This window comes from Rutilus rutilus (assembly GCF_951802725.1).
Source record: "Rutilus rutilus genome assembly, chromosome: 10".
Taxonomy (NCBI): domain Eukaryota; kingdom Metazoa; phylum Chordata; class Actinopteri; order Cypriniformes; family Leuciscidae; genus Rutilus; species Rutilus rutilus.
Window position 1 is genome coordinate 572,501 of NC_140215.1, and position 15,230 is coordinate 587,730.

The window sequence follows — 15,230 nt, forward strand, 5'->3', positions numbered from 1 at the left end:
TCCAAAACCATGATGTTCTTCCTCAGTGTCTCTGTCTCGTTCTCCAGCACTAACACCTGAACATCCTCCACTCAGGATATATTTACTGCAGAAGCAGCACAATAACTGAAGATATTAAGACTTGTTTAATGAAAAATGTGTCAAAATAATACATTTGTTTGATAATAAATCCAAATAAAAAGAGCAATACTTTGACAGATTTTGCTTTTATTGTGTTTTAAACACTTATGACTGCAGATGACAGTGTCAATCACAAACTTCACAATAACAGCCTCTATTATAAAATATATATATATATATATCTGTTTTATAAAAAGCACCATGATCAACATTATATTGCTCTTGGCTGTACAAATACACAGAGTATAAAATATGACACAGTCACTCATTATTATAATGCATAAAGTGTTGCTGGTGATTTTGTGCGTCACGTGATCAAACGGGTGAAAGCTGATGATGTCACTCAGAAATATGATGAAGTTTCTCTAAATTATGCATATTTACAGAGAAACACTGAGCGACAGCTGCAATAATCATTCTGTGTGACTGTTATACACAGTGCTGACGTACTAGTGGCGTATTCAATAAATAACATTAATAAATAAATACATCTGATATCGTAACTCGTTTCTCTTGCAGGAAATGAGAAATATGACATTCTATATGTTTATGATTAACCCCTCGTTATCTCACGAAGTGATGATGTCACACTATGACGAAACTCAAATATCATCAGATCTCTCCGATTATGATGAAAAAGCTGAAAATATTAGCCATTATTGACATTTAAAGCAAATCGTCTGTACAATAAACGAGAGATTCGAGCCACTACTGATGGAAATCCAGATAAACCGAAATTCAAATCAATTCATGTACGTAAGAGTAGACGTTAATAATACATTTAATTTCAGTATTAATTACCAATAAACACGTTCATTCACCCGACATATGGATTATTCCCAGAAACACATTAATAATCAATGTTTCAAATGACACCTATAGGAATTTGTTAATGTTTCTAAGAGTCTCTTCTGCTCATCAAAGCTGCGTTTATATGATCAAAAATACAGTAAAAACAGTGAAATATTATTATAATGTAAATCAGCTGTTTTCTATGTGAATATATAGTAAAGTGTAATTTATTCCTGTAAATTTTCAGCATCATTACTCCAGTCTTCAGTGTCACATGATCCTTCAGAAATCACTCTAATATGAGGATTTGATGATCAATAAACATTATGAAAATGATTATTATCAGTGTTGAAAACAGTTCATATTTCTGTGGAAACTGTGATACATTTTATATTTCAAGATTATTTGATGAATAGTAAGTTCAGCATTTAATTGAAATAGAATCTTTTGTAACATAAATATCTTTACTGTCACTTTTGATCAATTTAAAGCATCTTTGATGAATAAAAGTATTAATTTAGCGAAAAGTAAAACGTTTAAATATGAATCCCCATTTTTAATATCAATACTTGTTTTTCTACCGTGATCTAAACCGTGGGAACGCACTGGGACGCTTCCAGTCGTACCGACTCTAACGATCTCTGTGTTGTGGACGATTTACACTCAAACTTTTACATGAAACGGTTCTTAAAGGGACAGTTCACCCAAAAACGATTATCGTGTCATTAACTCGTTCCAAACCTGTACGACTTTCTTTCCTCTTCTCTCTCTCTCAGTGTTTTATGATTGTCCATGTAATGAAAGTTCCACCGGTGTGTCAGCTTACAGGTTTAGACGTAATTTATCCCGAACTGTCGCTTTAAATAGTGTTTTTACACCATTGTCTCTGGAAGTGTGTCTAAACTGTCTGATGACAAGAGCTGCCATATTTGCCACTTCTCCATTGGCCAGTCTGGATGCTGAGTGATGCGTGACTCCGCCCCCTGACCCGCGTGACACGCCGTGGCCTCCTCTGATTGGTGGAACGCAGTCCGACGGCTCGCTGTGATTGGAGCGCGGGGCGTTTGAGGGACGCTTGTACGGGACGTTTGCGTCTCGAGCGCAGGTTTGGCGTCGCTGTCGTCATCGTAGAAGACATCAGAGGAGACGCGTGTGTACAGGTGTCCGTCAGAACCTGAGGGACGCAAACACAGGTGTGCTGAGATGATCTACAGTACAAGGTGCTGCATATAATCCCGTAAACGGTTCTCTTAGGTCAGGGAAACCTGACAACATGACAACACTAGCACTGTGGCTCTCGCAGCATCTCTTCTCTTCTCTGAAGATGTGGGCGGGGCAACCTGTCACTCACATGAGATCAGCCAATAGCAAACCACAACCATCCAACCAGCCAATCAACTCCCCACAGACACAATCAAGCCCCGCCCACATTAGTTCTTGTTCCAGGTGCGTTTCACTCTGATATACGACTCAGTAGAGGAGAGAAGACCAGCGAAACTTCCCTCTCATGACGTATTACGTACATCTGTTGAATCTCAATGCTAATGTTGCTTTGACTGACGTGTGTTTTGTCTTGTACCTGTGAGGAGTTTGTCATGAAGTCCCGACAGAAGAGTGTGTCGCGTTCGCCAGATACTGGCCTTCTCCTGCACCGTTTCCCCTGAGGACAAGAGGACGTTCATTACTGACACGAACAAAATGAGAAAGAAAAATAAAGTGTGATTTTTTAAAGCAAAAATAAGTTGCTTAATTTAACCAAATTTATAAGGCATGCATGGAGTAGAACACTTGTGAAGTGTTTCGGTCTTGTTTTCCAGCACAAATATCTAAACATTCTTAAATCGAGACACATTTACTGGAGAAGAAGCAGAATGACTGAAGATATTAAGTCTTGTTTAACCACAAAAAGTGAGTTTGTGCTTAAAACAAGAACAAAAATATGCTAATAGTGTTAGAAAAATCTAATTTTCCCTTTGAATCAAGTTTTTGGGGAAAATATTCCAGGATGTTTCTCCATATAGTGTCTTCAATGGGGTCCAACGGGTCGAAGGTCCAGATGTGAGTTTCAGTGCAGCTTCAAAGTCTCGACACGATCCAGCCGAGGAATAAGAGTCTCATCTAGACAAACCAGCGGACATTTTAGAACTAAATAAACATTTATATACTTTTAACCACTAATGCTGAGCAACTTCAAAATCGTCCGTTATCGATGTTTTACCTTTTTTGTAAATGGCGTTTGACTCAATCTTTGCACGTTCTCTTTGTAAACACTAGTTCTGTTCTTCCGCCTACGTCACGCTTGACCTTTCAACCTGATCACGTAATGTGTGTCGCATCACAGCGAGTGCAAGACCAGCATTAGTGGTTAAAAGTATATAAATGTGTATTTAGTTCTAAAATGTCCGCTGGTTTGTCTAGATCAGACTCTTATTCCTCGGCTGGATCGTGTCGAGACTTTGAAGCTGCACTGAAACTCACATCTGGACCTTCGACCCGTTGGACCCCATTGAAGACACTATATGGAGAAAATCCTGGAACGTTTTCCTCAAAAACCTTAATTTCTTTTTCACTGAAGAAAGAAAGAAAGACATGAACATCATTGATAGCGTGAGGGAGAGTAAATTATCAGGAAATTTTAACTCTGATGCCTTTCCTCAAAACTGCTATTTTTGACCCCAGGAACATTCAACTATAAAATGATGCACTCTTTGTTATCAGGCTTTGTGCGGTGGATAAACTCACCAGAGTCGGGTTGTGAGGACGGGAGGCTGGGATTCACCGTGACGTTCCCAGCGAGAGCGAGACTGGGATGATCTGGTCCCGATGGAGGAAGCCACTGGGAGAGCACCGGAGAGTTGTTCTCGTACGGAGAGATCTCGCCGCTGGAGCGCTCGGACTCGCTGCAGGAGTTAGTGGATGCAGAGCCAAAGTATGAGCGTATGAATACATCATTTGAGCTAACATGAACTAACCATACAGAAGTCAACATTTGAAGTGGATCAAAACCTTTCATCAAAGTCATACATGAATGTTGAACGTTACCCGTTCTTGTCTTCGGACAAACTTTGATGAACTTTCTTGATCCACTTCAAATGTTGACGACTGTACTTACAGCATCTGTCTTAGTTAATGTGAGTTAAACAAAATGCATTGGTTGTTCCCGGTGCATTAACGACTGTTAAGCGTTGTGTATTAAGCTGTGTTTATTGTGCATGAGCGTCTGACTCCATATGTGATGCTTTTATATCTGTACATTAAACGGCAACGTCACGATCACTCATTTCATGCTGACGATTAACTGTCAATCAAATAACTGCGATTAGTGATTTCTGTTTTGTTCATGTCAGAGTGTCAGCCTAATGCATTATTTTTTACTTGAAATTGTATATATTACATTTTTTTTTAATAAAATAGGTCCATTTGATTTACATTTAATGCTCTATATAATATAATATAATATAATGTAATATAATACCGATAACCGATAATTCTTTATATTTGAAAGCCGATAACCGATATAGTAGCCAATAAATCTAAATCCAAATTTTTTATATAATTTTTGAGAGACTGATTACAAAACCGAAAGTCTCACCATTAAAAGCCACGTCCCAAACACACAATTATTATGTTCTATAATTAATTATATGTTACATTTATGTAGCCGATATGACAGACTTGTCAATTTAAAGCCATCATGATGAACAGTCGCATCTGAAGCGTCTCAGCTGAAGGAAATAATGCATTATTTATCGGCTTTAATATATCGGGCAAATTTTCTCATTGGACTGATAACAATAACATAAAAAAAATATTTAAAAAAATCAATATATATTGGCTGATACAGATTCGGTGGCCGATATATCGTGCATCCCTAGTAATAATATAATATATAACATAAATTTAATTTCCCTCATCTAGATGCAAATTAAATTTAAACTGCACAACTATTGAGGTTCTCTTAAATGACTGTGATTAGACTGAATAACCACGATCAGATGATCAGTCAATAATGGCAATAGTGTTGATTCTCGTCAGGGAGAACATGATGTTTATGACCCAAATCCACTTACTCACACTGTGGTGTTTTCCTCCTCATCAGATAATCCACCACATCACTGTCCGTGTCCAACAAACTCGCCAGAACCTCGTTCTGCAGCTCCGCAGAGATCTAGAGGATTCACACAACTGATCAGCCACTGCAATCACATCAAAACATCAGCGGGTCCAGAAACACCAGAAACAAAGCAGCTTTCAGCACGGGTGGCTATCGAACGGGTTACATGGACTCGGGTTTAACATTCTTCTGCATTTATAACATATTAAGAGACACAGTCTGATGCACAGCCGGCTAAAGATCTCAATAATCTCACCTGAAGTGACTTATAAGGGCTCAAATCATCAGGAATCGAACGTTCATTCATCATCTGAGATAAAAGAGCTTGATGTACAAAGACTTTCAGAACTCAAAACTTTTTCCAGAGTGGAAAAAAAGAGCATTTATGAAAAGAAGCTGTAAAAACGCCTCGTTCTGATCAGTGCTATTGTTAACTTTAAGTAAAACACAAAAAAAAAATGGTTTTTGCTATTTGACAAAAAACAATATAAATATAATAAATAAAAAAATTAAAATATAAATATAAGATGAACTTAAAAACTTTAGCCTTTAAAATGTAATTAAATTAAAATTATATATATATTAAAGCTAAATATTTAAAATTATTTACATGAGTACAATTACTAAAACTTCAAAAAAATAAATAAATAAATAAACCTAAAATAAATGAGAGCTAAATAAAAATAACTAATAAAAGCACAAAAGCTGAAATAAAAAAATAAATTAAAATATAAATTAAAGCTAAAAAAAAAATATATATATATATATATATATATATATATATATATATATATATATATATATATATATATATATATACGGTATATATATATATATATTACAAAGGCACATAACAATATTACTAAAACAAAATAAAATAAAAACATTAAAATCAAATCAAATTAAAATGTATTAAATATAAAAAACTAATAAACAAACTAAAATAAAAGAATTGAAATAAATTAAACATAATTATATATATTTTTTAAAACAAAAATTACAAACGCACATAAAGTGAGCAAAACTTTAACATATAAAAACAAATGCTATTTGAACATTTTAATAAATACTATAAGAGTTAAATACATAATCCTCGACAGTAATAATACCAACACCCTTCACTACTGGAGAAAGATGCTTTAGCACAGATAACGGTGTAGTTACGACATCTACCAGCAGGGGCTAACTAGACCAGACTAACCAGGCTAACCTTTGAACTTTACTTACTTCACTGTGAAGATAATATAGAAATCTTAAAAACAGAACAGCAAAAAATGAGGGGCAGAGGAACATATATATATATATATATATCTTTTACACTTCGGTGGCCTTTGCAGGGACTGTGTTGAAACAGAGCGTTTCAGTGACATAAACTACAACTCGAGCACTTTCATAAAACTGCCACAACCAATAGGGATAACAGTCAAGATTTATTTTCTTTGTCTGAGCATCATCATAATAGATCTGTTCTCCTACCATGAAGAGTGTGTGGTGTGTGTCGATCATGTTGTTCTCCTACCATGAAGAGTGTGTGGTGTGTGTCGATCATGCGCTGCACGACGCTGATGATGGCGGCGCTGTCCTCCACTCGGGCCGAGCTCTGGACACTGAACTCCTTCTCTGAGATCTTCTGCTGGTGAAGGAGGTTCGGCCCGAAGATCGTGGCCAGATTCAGGGACGTCATCTTGTTCCCAACGACCTGAAGAAGAAGAAGAAACACTGAGCCGAAACACTTCATGCTGGACGTGTGACAACCTGCACTGAGCTCAATGAACTTGTGTTTGTGTGTGTTTGTGTTTGTGTGTGTGTGTGTGTGGGTGTGTGTGTGTGTGTGTCTCTTACTTTGCTCTTATTTGAATCAGAAATCTACCTTTTTATGCAACTAACTTAAAAAAGAAAAGAAAAAAGAGTTGCTGATTAATTTGTAAGACTAGTCTAACCAGTTTGTGCATCAGCATTGGCACATCATTGGGTATTTGTATTGGAAGAGACATTGTGATCCTTTCGAGCACAAATGACTGATGTATGACATCACTGGTTTATGTCATCTGATTTCTGTTGCAATAACAAGCTGTCCATCCATCCATCTGTGTGTCATTAACTTTTCCACCCATCCTCTCAAACACACACACACACACACACACACACACACACACACACACACACACACACACACACACACACGCACGCACACACAGATGAGGGCTAAAAAAATATTTTTTCCCCTTTGATAATATTTGACATTATCTCAATATTTATACATTTGCTTAAAAGGGTGATTTTTCAGACAAACGGTTATCCAACCAAAGAGTCACTTATAGGCAAGAAGATTCAATGTACATACTGTATATTTACTAAAACATTTTAATACATGAAAAAAGTTGAATTAGATTGTATAATCGATTCATTAAAATGGACAGTTTGACCCCAAAAGTTTGGAATCATTATGATTTTTTAAAATGTTTTTGTCTCTTCTGCTCACCAAGGCTGAATCTATTTGATAAAAAATACAGTAAAAACAGTGAAATGTTATTCCAATGTAAAACAGCTGTTTTCTATGTGAATAGCACTTAAATAATGCACTTAAATAAAACCACCACCATCAGCGGCATATTTGCCACAGCACAAACTGACACAAACATCTTAACAGCTAACACACATTCTACGCTCCTTATCTCCTCTCTCAGAGGCAGAAGTATCCAAACTCACCCTTTCCAATCACCTACTACCTCTCCGCTTGATCCTACATCCACTCATATCCTTTAGGCCATTTCTTCCTTGTACCCGCACTCATGCACATCATCAACACCTCTCTTCACACTGGGATCTTTCCCACAGCATTTAAGAGGCTCAGGTAACCCACTGCTTAAGAAACCCCATCTAAATCCAGCACATCTGGAAAGTTCACTAGTTCACTCATCACTAGGGTCAGTCATTCAGAAACAAGGTTTATCACATCACTGTTATCATCTAGCTACTGGAGTGCCTCAGGGCTCAGTGCTGGGACCGCTTCTCTTCTCCATCTACATGTCATCACTAGGGTCAGTCATTCAGAAACATGGTTTATCACATCACTGTTACCATCTAGCTACTGGAGTGCCTCAGGGCTCAGTGCTGGGACCGCTTCTCTTCTCCATCTACATGTCATTACTAGGATCTGTCATTCAGAAACATGGTTTATCACATCACTGTTATCATCTAGCTACTGGAGTGCCTCAGGGCTCAGTGCTGGGACCGCTTCTCTTCTCCATCTACATGTCATCACTAGGGTCAGTCATTCAGAAACATGGTTTATCACATCACTGTTACCATCTAGCTACTGGAGTGCCTCAGGGCTCAGTGCTGGGACCACTTCACTTCTCCATCTACATGTCATTACTAGGATCTGTCATTCAGAAACATGGTTTATCACATCACTGTTATCATCTAGCTACTGGAGTGCCTCAGGGCTCAGTGCTGGGACCGCTTCTCTTCTCCATCTACATGTCATCACTAGGGTCAGTCATTCAGAAACATGGTTTATCACATCACTGTTATCATCTAGCTACTGGAGTGCCTCAGGGCTCAGTGCTGGGACCACTTCACTTCTCCATCTACATGTCATTACTAGGATCTGTCATTCAGAAACATGGTTTATCACATCACTGTTATCATCTAGCTACTGGAGTGCCTCAGGGCTCAGTGCTGGGACCGCTTCTCTTCTACGTCTTCATGTCATTACTAGGATCTGTCATTCAGAAACATGGTTTATCACATCACTGTTATCATCTAGCTACTGGAGTGCCTCAGGGCTCAGTGCTGGGACCGCTTCTCTTCTCCATCTACATGTCATCACTAGGGTCAGTCATTCAGAAACATGGTTTATCACATCACTGTTACCATCTAGCTACTGGAGTGCCTCAGGGCTCAGTACTGGGACCGCTTCTCTTCTACGTCTTCATGTCATTACTAGGATCTGTCATTCAGAAACATGGTTTATCACATCACTGTTATCATCTAGCTACTGGAGTGCCTCAGGGCTCAGTGCTGGGACCGCTTCTCTTCTACGTCTTCATGTCATTACTAGGATCTGTCATTCAGAAACATGGTTTATCACATCACTGTTATCATCTAGCTACTGGAGTGCCTCAGGGCTCAGTGCTGGGACCGCTTCTCTTCTCCATCTACATGTCATTACTAGGATCTGTCATTCAGAAACATGGTTTATCACATCACTGTTATCATCTAGCTACTGGAGTGCCTCAGGGCTCAGTGCTGGGACCACTTCTCTTCTCCATCTACATGTCATTACTAGGATCTGTCATTCAGAAACATGGTTTATCACATCACTGTTATCATCTAGCTACTGGAGTGCCTCAGGGCTCAGTGCTGGGACCGCTTCTCTTCTCCATCTACATGTCATTACTAGGATCTGTCATTCAGAAACATGGTTTATCACATCACTGTTATCATCTAGCTACTGGAGTGCCTCAGGGCTCAGTGCTGGGACCGCTTCTCTTCTCCATCTACATGTCATTACTAGGATCTGTCATTCAGAAACATGGTTTATCACATCACTGTTATCATCTAGCTACTGGAGTGCCTCAGGGCTCAGTGCTGGGACCGCTTCGCTTCTACATCTACATGCCATCACTAGGGTCAGTCATTCAGAAACATGGTTTATCACATCACTGTTATCATCTAGCTACTGGAGTGCCTCAGGGCTCAGTGCTGGGACCGCTTCTCTTCTCCATCTACATGTCATTACTAGGATCTGTCATTCAGAAACATGGTTTATCACATCACTGTTATCATCTAGCTACTGGAGTGCCTCAGGGCTCAGTGCTGGGACCGCTTCTCTTCTCCATCTACATGTCATTACTAGGATCTGTCATTCAGAAACATGGTTTATCACATCACTGTTATCATCTAGCTACTGGAGTGCCTCAGGGCTCAGTGCTGGGACCGCTTCTCTTCTCCATCTACATGTCATTACTAGGATCTGTCATTCAGAAACATGGTTTATCACATCACTGTTATCATCTAGCTACTGGAGTGCCTCAGGGCTCAGTGCTGGGACCGCTTCGCTTCTACATCTACATGCCATCACTAGGGTCAGTCATTCAGAAACATGGTTTATCACATCACTGTTATCATCTAGCTACTGGAGTGCCTCAGGGCTCAGTGCTGGGACCACTTCTCTTCTCCATCTACATGTCATTACTAGGATCTGTCATTCAGAAACATGGTTTATCACATCACTGTTATCATCTAGCTACTGGAGTGCCTCAGGGCTCAGTACTGGGACCGCTTCTCTTCTCCATCTACATGTCATTACTAGGATCTGTCATTCAGAAACATGGTTTATCACATCACTGTTATCATCTAGCTACTGGAGTGCCTCAGGGCTCAGTGCTGGGACCACTTCTCTTCTCCATCTTCATGTCATTACTAGGATCTGTCATTCAGAAACATGGTTTATCACATCACTGTTATCATCTAGCTACTGGAGTGCCTCAGGGCTCAGTGCTGGGACCACTTCTCTTCTCCATCTTCATGTCATTACTAGGATCTGTCATTCAGAAACATGGTTTATCACATCACTGTTATCATCTAGCTACTGGAGTGCCTCAGGGCTCAGTGCTGGGACCGCTTCTCTTCTCCATCTACATGCCATCACTAGGGTCAGTCATTCAGAAACATGGTTTATCACATCACTGTTACCATCTAGCTACTGGAGTGCCTCAGGGCTCAGTGCTGGGACCGCTTCTCTTCTCCATCTACATGCCATCACTAGGGTCAGTCATTCAGAAACATGGTTTATCACATCACTGTTATCATCTAGCTACTGGAGTGCCTCAGGGCTCAGTGCTGGGACCGCTTCGCTTCTACATCTATATGCCATCACTAGGATCTGTCATTCAGAAACATGGTTTATCACATCACTGCACTCCATTTGCAGATATCTGTTCTTGTTTTAAGCATAAACACACTTAATTTTTCAGTAAACAAAACTTAATATCTTCAGTCATTTTGCTTCTTCAATAAATGTATCTTGATTTAAGAATGTTTAGATATTTTTGCTGGAAAACAAGACAGAAACAGAGGAAGAACATGATGTTTTGCAGTTATAAGCCCGACCTCTTTCCCGCCAGCGTCCCGGGAATCCTCCGCGTGATTGGCCACGTCAGACAGGAAGTGAAGTAAGCGCTGGAGTGTGTCGCTGTTGCAGGCGGGCAGAAGACAGACCAGAAGCTGAATGGCCGAGAGCTGGTCTGGCTTCTCCAGAGCTGTAGAAACACACATGATAAAGCGGAGCACAGGAGAGGAATGTCTGGGATTATCAGGGGCTTTCGCACCGGAGGAACCTTTTCATAGTTCCAGTTCATTAGTTAATTAGTTCTAGGAACTCATTTTGGAGGAACTAATTTACTCCTACTTCAGAGTCGGTCTAAACCAGCGCTATAGGAACTACAGTGATGTTAGTGTTCGCTGATTAGCCGAACACACGCGAAACATCAGCACATGCCATTTTGAAAAAGCACACAGATTAAAGCCTATATATTTACTCTAGTAACTAACTCTACGAACATGGAAAACAGTGATAGATGGGCCTCTAAACCTTTACGCTGAGGAGAAAATCCAACGCAACTTTGAGGGACCGAGAGAAACATGATTATGTATTTCTGCTCAGCAACACTGGACATCAACCACACAGCATACGCTAATAACTGTTCATTACTGTCTACTTTCTATGTATAACAGTTTTATCTAATAACACTTAGACAGATCGTAAACTAATGAACACGGAGAATGTGAGCACTGTGAGCTCAGTCGTTCTCTGTGCCGTCAAAATAAAAATCACAACAACAAGCGCGGCTTACGTCACTTCAGAGTTCCTACTAGCGGTGCGAATGCAACCAGGAAAACGTTCCTATTGGAACCATTAGTTCTCGGGGAACCACCCTGGTAGCTAGATCCTATTACTGAGTTCCTATAACCACCCGGTGCGAAAGCCCCTATAGAGATGTTCCTCACATGCGCAGGCGATGAATGCGGAGTACAGCTCTCGGGTCAGCAGAGGATCAGGCATGTCTCGGAGGAACTCTTTCAGCAGCGCCGCCACATCATGAACACTGTGCCTCTGGTCTAAAGCCACGTCTGTGCCCTGATCGAACGCCTCACGCAGCTGAATGACACACAACACACACACGGTCAACACTGGCACTAGCCTTCACACACTTTCAATATATCTAAATTACGCTTTAAAAATATATCTAAATTACGACATATGCTCTCAATGACAAATGCGTAACAGTTAGTTCATGCGTTCATGAGCTCAAGGCTAGATTATTGTAATACTCTACTGGGTGGTTGCCCTGCACGCATAATAAACAAACTCCATATATTCAAACGCTCATTCCTAAGTTTGCGTTCTAGAGCCACCAAACACTGTTGTTGTGCAAATGAACGGCCAGAACACATTAAAAGTTTTCTGTTGTCAGTTAAAACGGTGTTGTGTTAGCGTTAGTTTTCATAAAAAAAAAAAATTGAAATACAGTCTCTAAAACATAAAACATCAGCTTCTCACCTGTCGAACTCTTTTCTTGGAGCTTCCGACACGGAAGATCCCGACCGTCTGCAGACCTGAACAGCAAATAACAGCAGCGTTACTCATCGCTCACACTGAACTCTGAAGACCCCATGAAATGGAAACGATAACGTTATTTCCTGTGTTGACAAATCAAAACAGGAAGTTGGGGGCAGGGCATATCGAAGCTTATTACACGGCTCTGTGGAATACTTAATAATAATAATAATACATTTTATTTGAAAGCACTTTTCTGAGTACTCAAAGACACTTTACATAGAATATAATAATAAAAGCAGCAGGAACAACATCAAATAGAAGAAAAAAAAAAAAGACTAAAAACACGCTGGACTAAGCTAAATATTAAAAGCAATTTTAAAAAGGTGAGTTTTTGTCAGTGATTTGAATGTTGGAAGGTCAGTGCAGTCACGGATTTGTTTGGGGAGAGAGTTCCAGAGGGAGGGGGCAGCAACAGAGAAGGCTCTGTCTCCCCAGGTTCGGTGCTTGGTCCTGGGAGGTGGAGTCAGGAGGTTAGCATCAGATGAGCGGAGGCTATGAGATGGGTTGTGGCGGTGGAGCAGGTCTGTGAGGTAGGAAGGGGCCTGGTTATGGAGGGCTTTGTGTGTAAGGAGAAGGATTCTGAATTGAATCTGTTGTGGGACCGTGAGCCAGTGAAGGTTCTTGAGGACAGGGGTGATGTGGTCACGGGTGCGGGTGTGGGTGAGCAGACGAGCAGCAGAGTTCTGGATGTATTGGAGTTTATTTAAGGTTTTGGATGATGTGCCGTACAGGATGCTATTGCAGTAGTCGATTCTGGAGGTGATGAAGGCATGGATGAGGGTTTCTGCAGCGGAGAAAGAGAGTGATGGACGGAGTCGGGCGATGTTTTTGAGGTGAAAAAAGGCAGTTCTGGTGATTAGTTTTATGTGGTGTTCAAAGGAGAGGTTATTGTCAAAGATGACTTCGAGGTTGCGACTGTGAAGGGATGGAGACAGGGTGAAGGTGTCAACAGTGAGGGAGAAACTGTGAATGGTTTAGTGATGGGTTTGGGACCGATGATGATCATGTCTGTTTTTTCGCAGTTGAGTTTAAGGAAATTGGTGTGCATCCAGGATTTAATGTCAGTGAGGCAGTTGGAGATAGTGGAGTGGATGGCAGAGGGGATGGATTTGGTGGAGATGTAGAGATGGACATCATCGGCATAGCAGTGAAAGTTGAGACCATGGTGGCGAATGACATTGCCAAGGGGAAGCAGGTGTAGTATGAAGAGGAGAGGACCAAGCACTGAACCCTGGGGGACGCCTTGGGGCAGCGGAGCAGTGGAGGAGGTGCAGTTGTTGATGTGGATGAACTGTTGTCTGTCGGTGAGATAAGACTGGAGCCAGGAGAGGGCAGTGCCGGTGATACTGAGGGAAGATTCGAGGCGGGAGAGAAGAATGGTGTGGTTGATAGTGTCAAAAGCTGCAGTGAGATCCAGGAGGATGAGGATGGTGAAGTGACCAGCGTCTGCGGAGAGGAGGATGTCGTTGGTGACTCTGAGGAGGGCTGTTTCAGTGCTGTGCTGCGATCGGAAGCCAGACTGAAATGGTTCAAAAAGGTCATTTGAGCAGAGGTGAGTTTTAAGTTGTTTTGCGTTCCAGTATCTTAGATAGAAAGGGGAGATTGGAGATGGGCCGAAAGTTTGACATGATGTCGGGATTGAGTCCAGGTTTTTTGAGGATGGGGGTGACAGCAGCCAGTTTAAGTGAAGGGGGGATTGAGCCAGAGCTGAGAGAGGAGTTAATGATTTCTGTGATGAGTGTGGAGATAGCTGGTAGACAGTCCTTGATGAGGTGGGAGTGTGTGTGAGAGAGTATGTGTTATCTCAGAATAAACCCCTTCAGGTGTGTGTGTGTGTGTGTGTGAGTGTGTGAGAGAGTGTGTGTTATCTCAGGATAAACCCCTTCAGGCTGATGAAGACCTGATCCTAAACATCACCCTGTCGGGTTTATTCTAAGATAACAGCCGGCTGGATGTTCATGATCCCTTACTCTGACAGACAGGAACTAACAGGTCACTGACCGTATCTCTGCAGATGTTGGCAGCAGCTGTCCAGCACGCGCGGCACCTGCCTGTAAATGGGGTTCAGGCTTAGCTTAGCGTCGCTCATCTTCTTTTTCTCGCTGGGTGACTCCAGCGGCATCGACAGCTGTAGCGCCTCCAGGAGACGCGAGTGACTGTCGTCCAGGTCCGTGATGCAGTCCACAGACATGCCGCCCTACAGGGGAAATACAGTCCTTTCAGCCAACGCCCGTCTCGGTCTGGCTAACAGCGTATTAAATCATGCTATCAACATGCTAAATCCGGCTAACAATGTGTTAAATCACGATAACAATGTGTTAAATTGTGCTATCAACATGCTAAATCATGCTATCAACATGTTAAATCATCCTAGAAAAATGCTAATCATGCTAACAAAATGCTAAATAATGCAAACAACGTGTTAAATAATGCTAACAACATGCTTATAATGCTAACAATATGCTAGAAATGTGTTAAATCATGTTAACAACATGGTAATTCATGCTAGCAAAATGTTAACAACATAATAGAAATGTGTTAAATCATGCTAACAAGAGGTTAAATCAAGTGAAC

At 40.9% G+C, this 15,230-nt stretch overlaps 1 protein-coding gene across 2 annotated transcripts in view; it reads right to left on the reverse strand.

Annotated features, from left to right (window-relative positions):
- Positions 1-187: 187 nt before the first annotated feature.
- LOC311297919 (rho GTPase-activating protein 6) overlaps positions 188-15,230 on the reverse strand; it is a 35,376-nt gene continuing 20,333 nt past the window's right edge. Inside the window, exons 5-13 of one of the 2 annotated variants that reach the window (XR_014628891.1) lie at positions 14,658-14,853; positions 12,597-12,652; positions 12,044-12,194; positions 11,147-11,295; positions 6,546-6,725; positions 4,987-5,080; positions 3,655-3,812; positions 2,492-2,572; positions 188-2,086 (exon numbers count right to left, since the gene is read on the reverse strand). Coding sequence is in view for 1 of the 2 variants with exons in the window: in XM_084420397.1 (XP_084276523.1) it covers positions 1,785-2,086; positions 2,492-2,572; positions 3,655-3,812; positions 4,983-5,080; positions 6,546-6,725; positions 11,147-11,295; positions 12,044-12,194; positions 12,597-12,652; positions 14,658-14,853 (1,371 nt within the window). In the remaining variant the exon portion in view is untranslated. Of the gene's footprint in view, positions 2,087-2,491; positions 2,573-3,654; positions 3,813-4,982; positions 5,081-6,545; positions 6,726-11,146; positions 11,296-12,043; positions 12,195-12,596; positions 12,653-14,657; positions 14,854-15,230 lie in introns of both variants that reach the window. The other variant, XM_084420397.1, reaches the window with a different exon arrangement.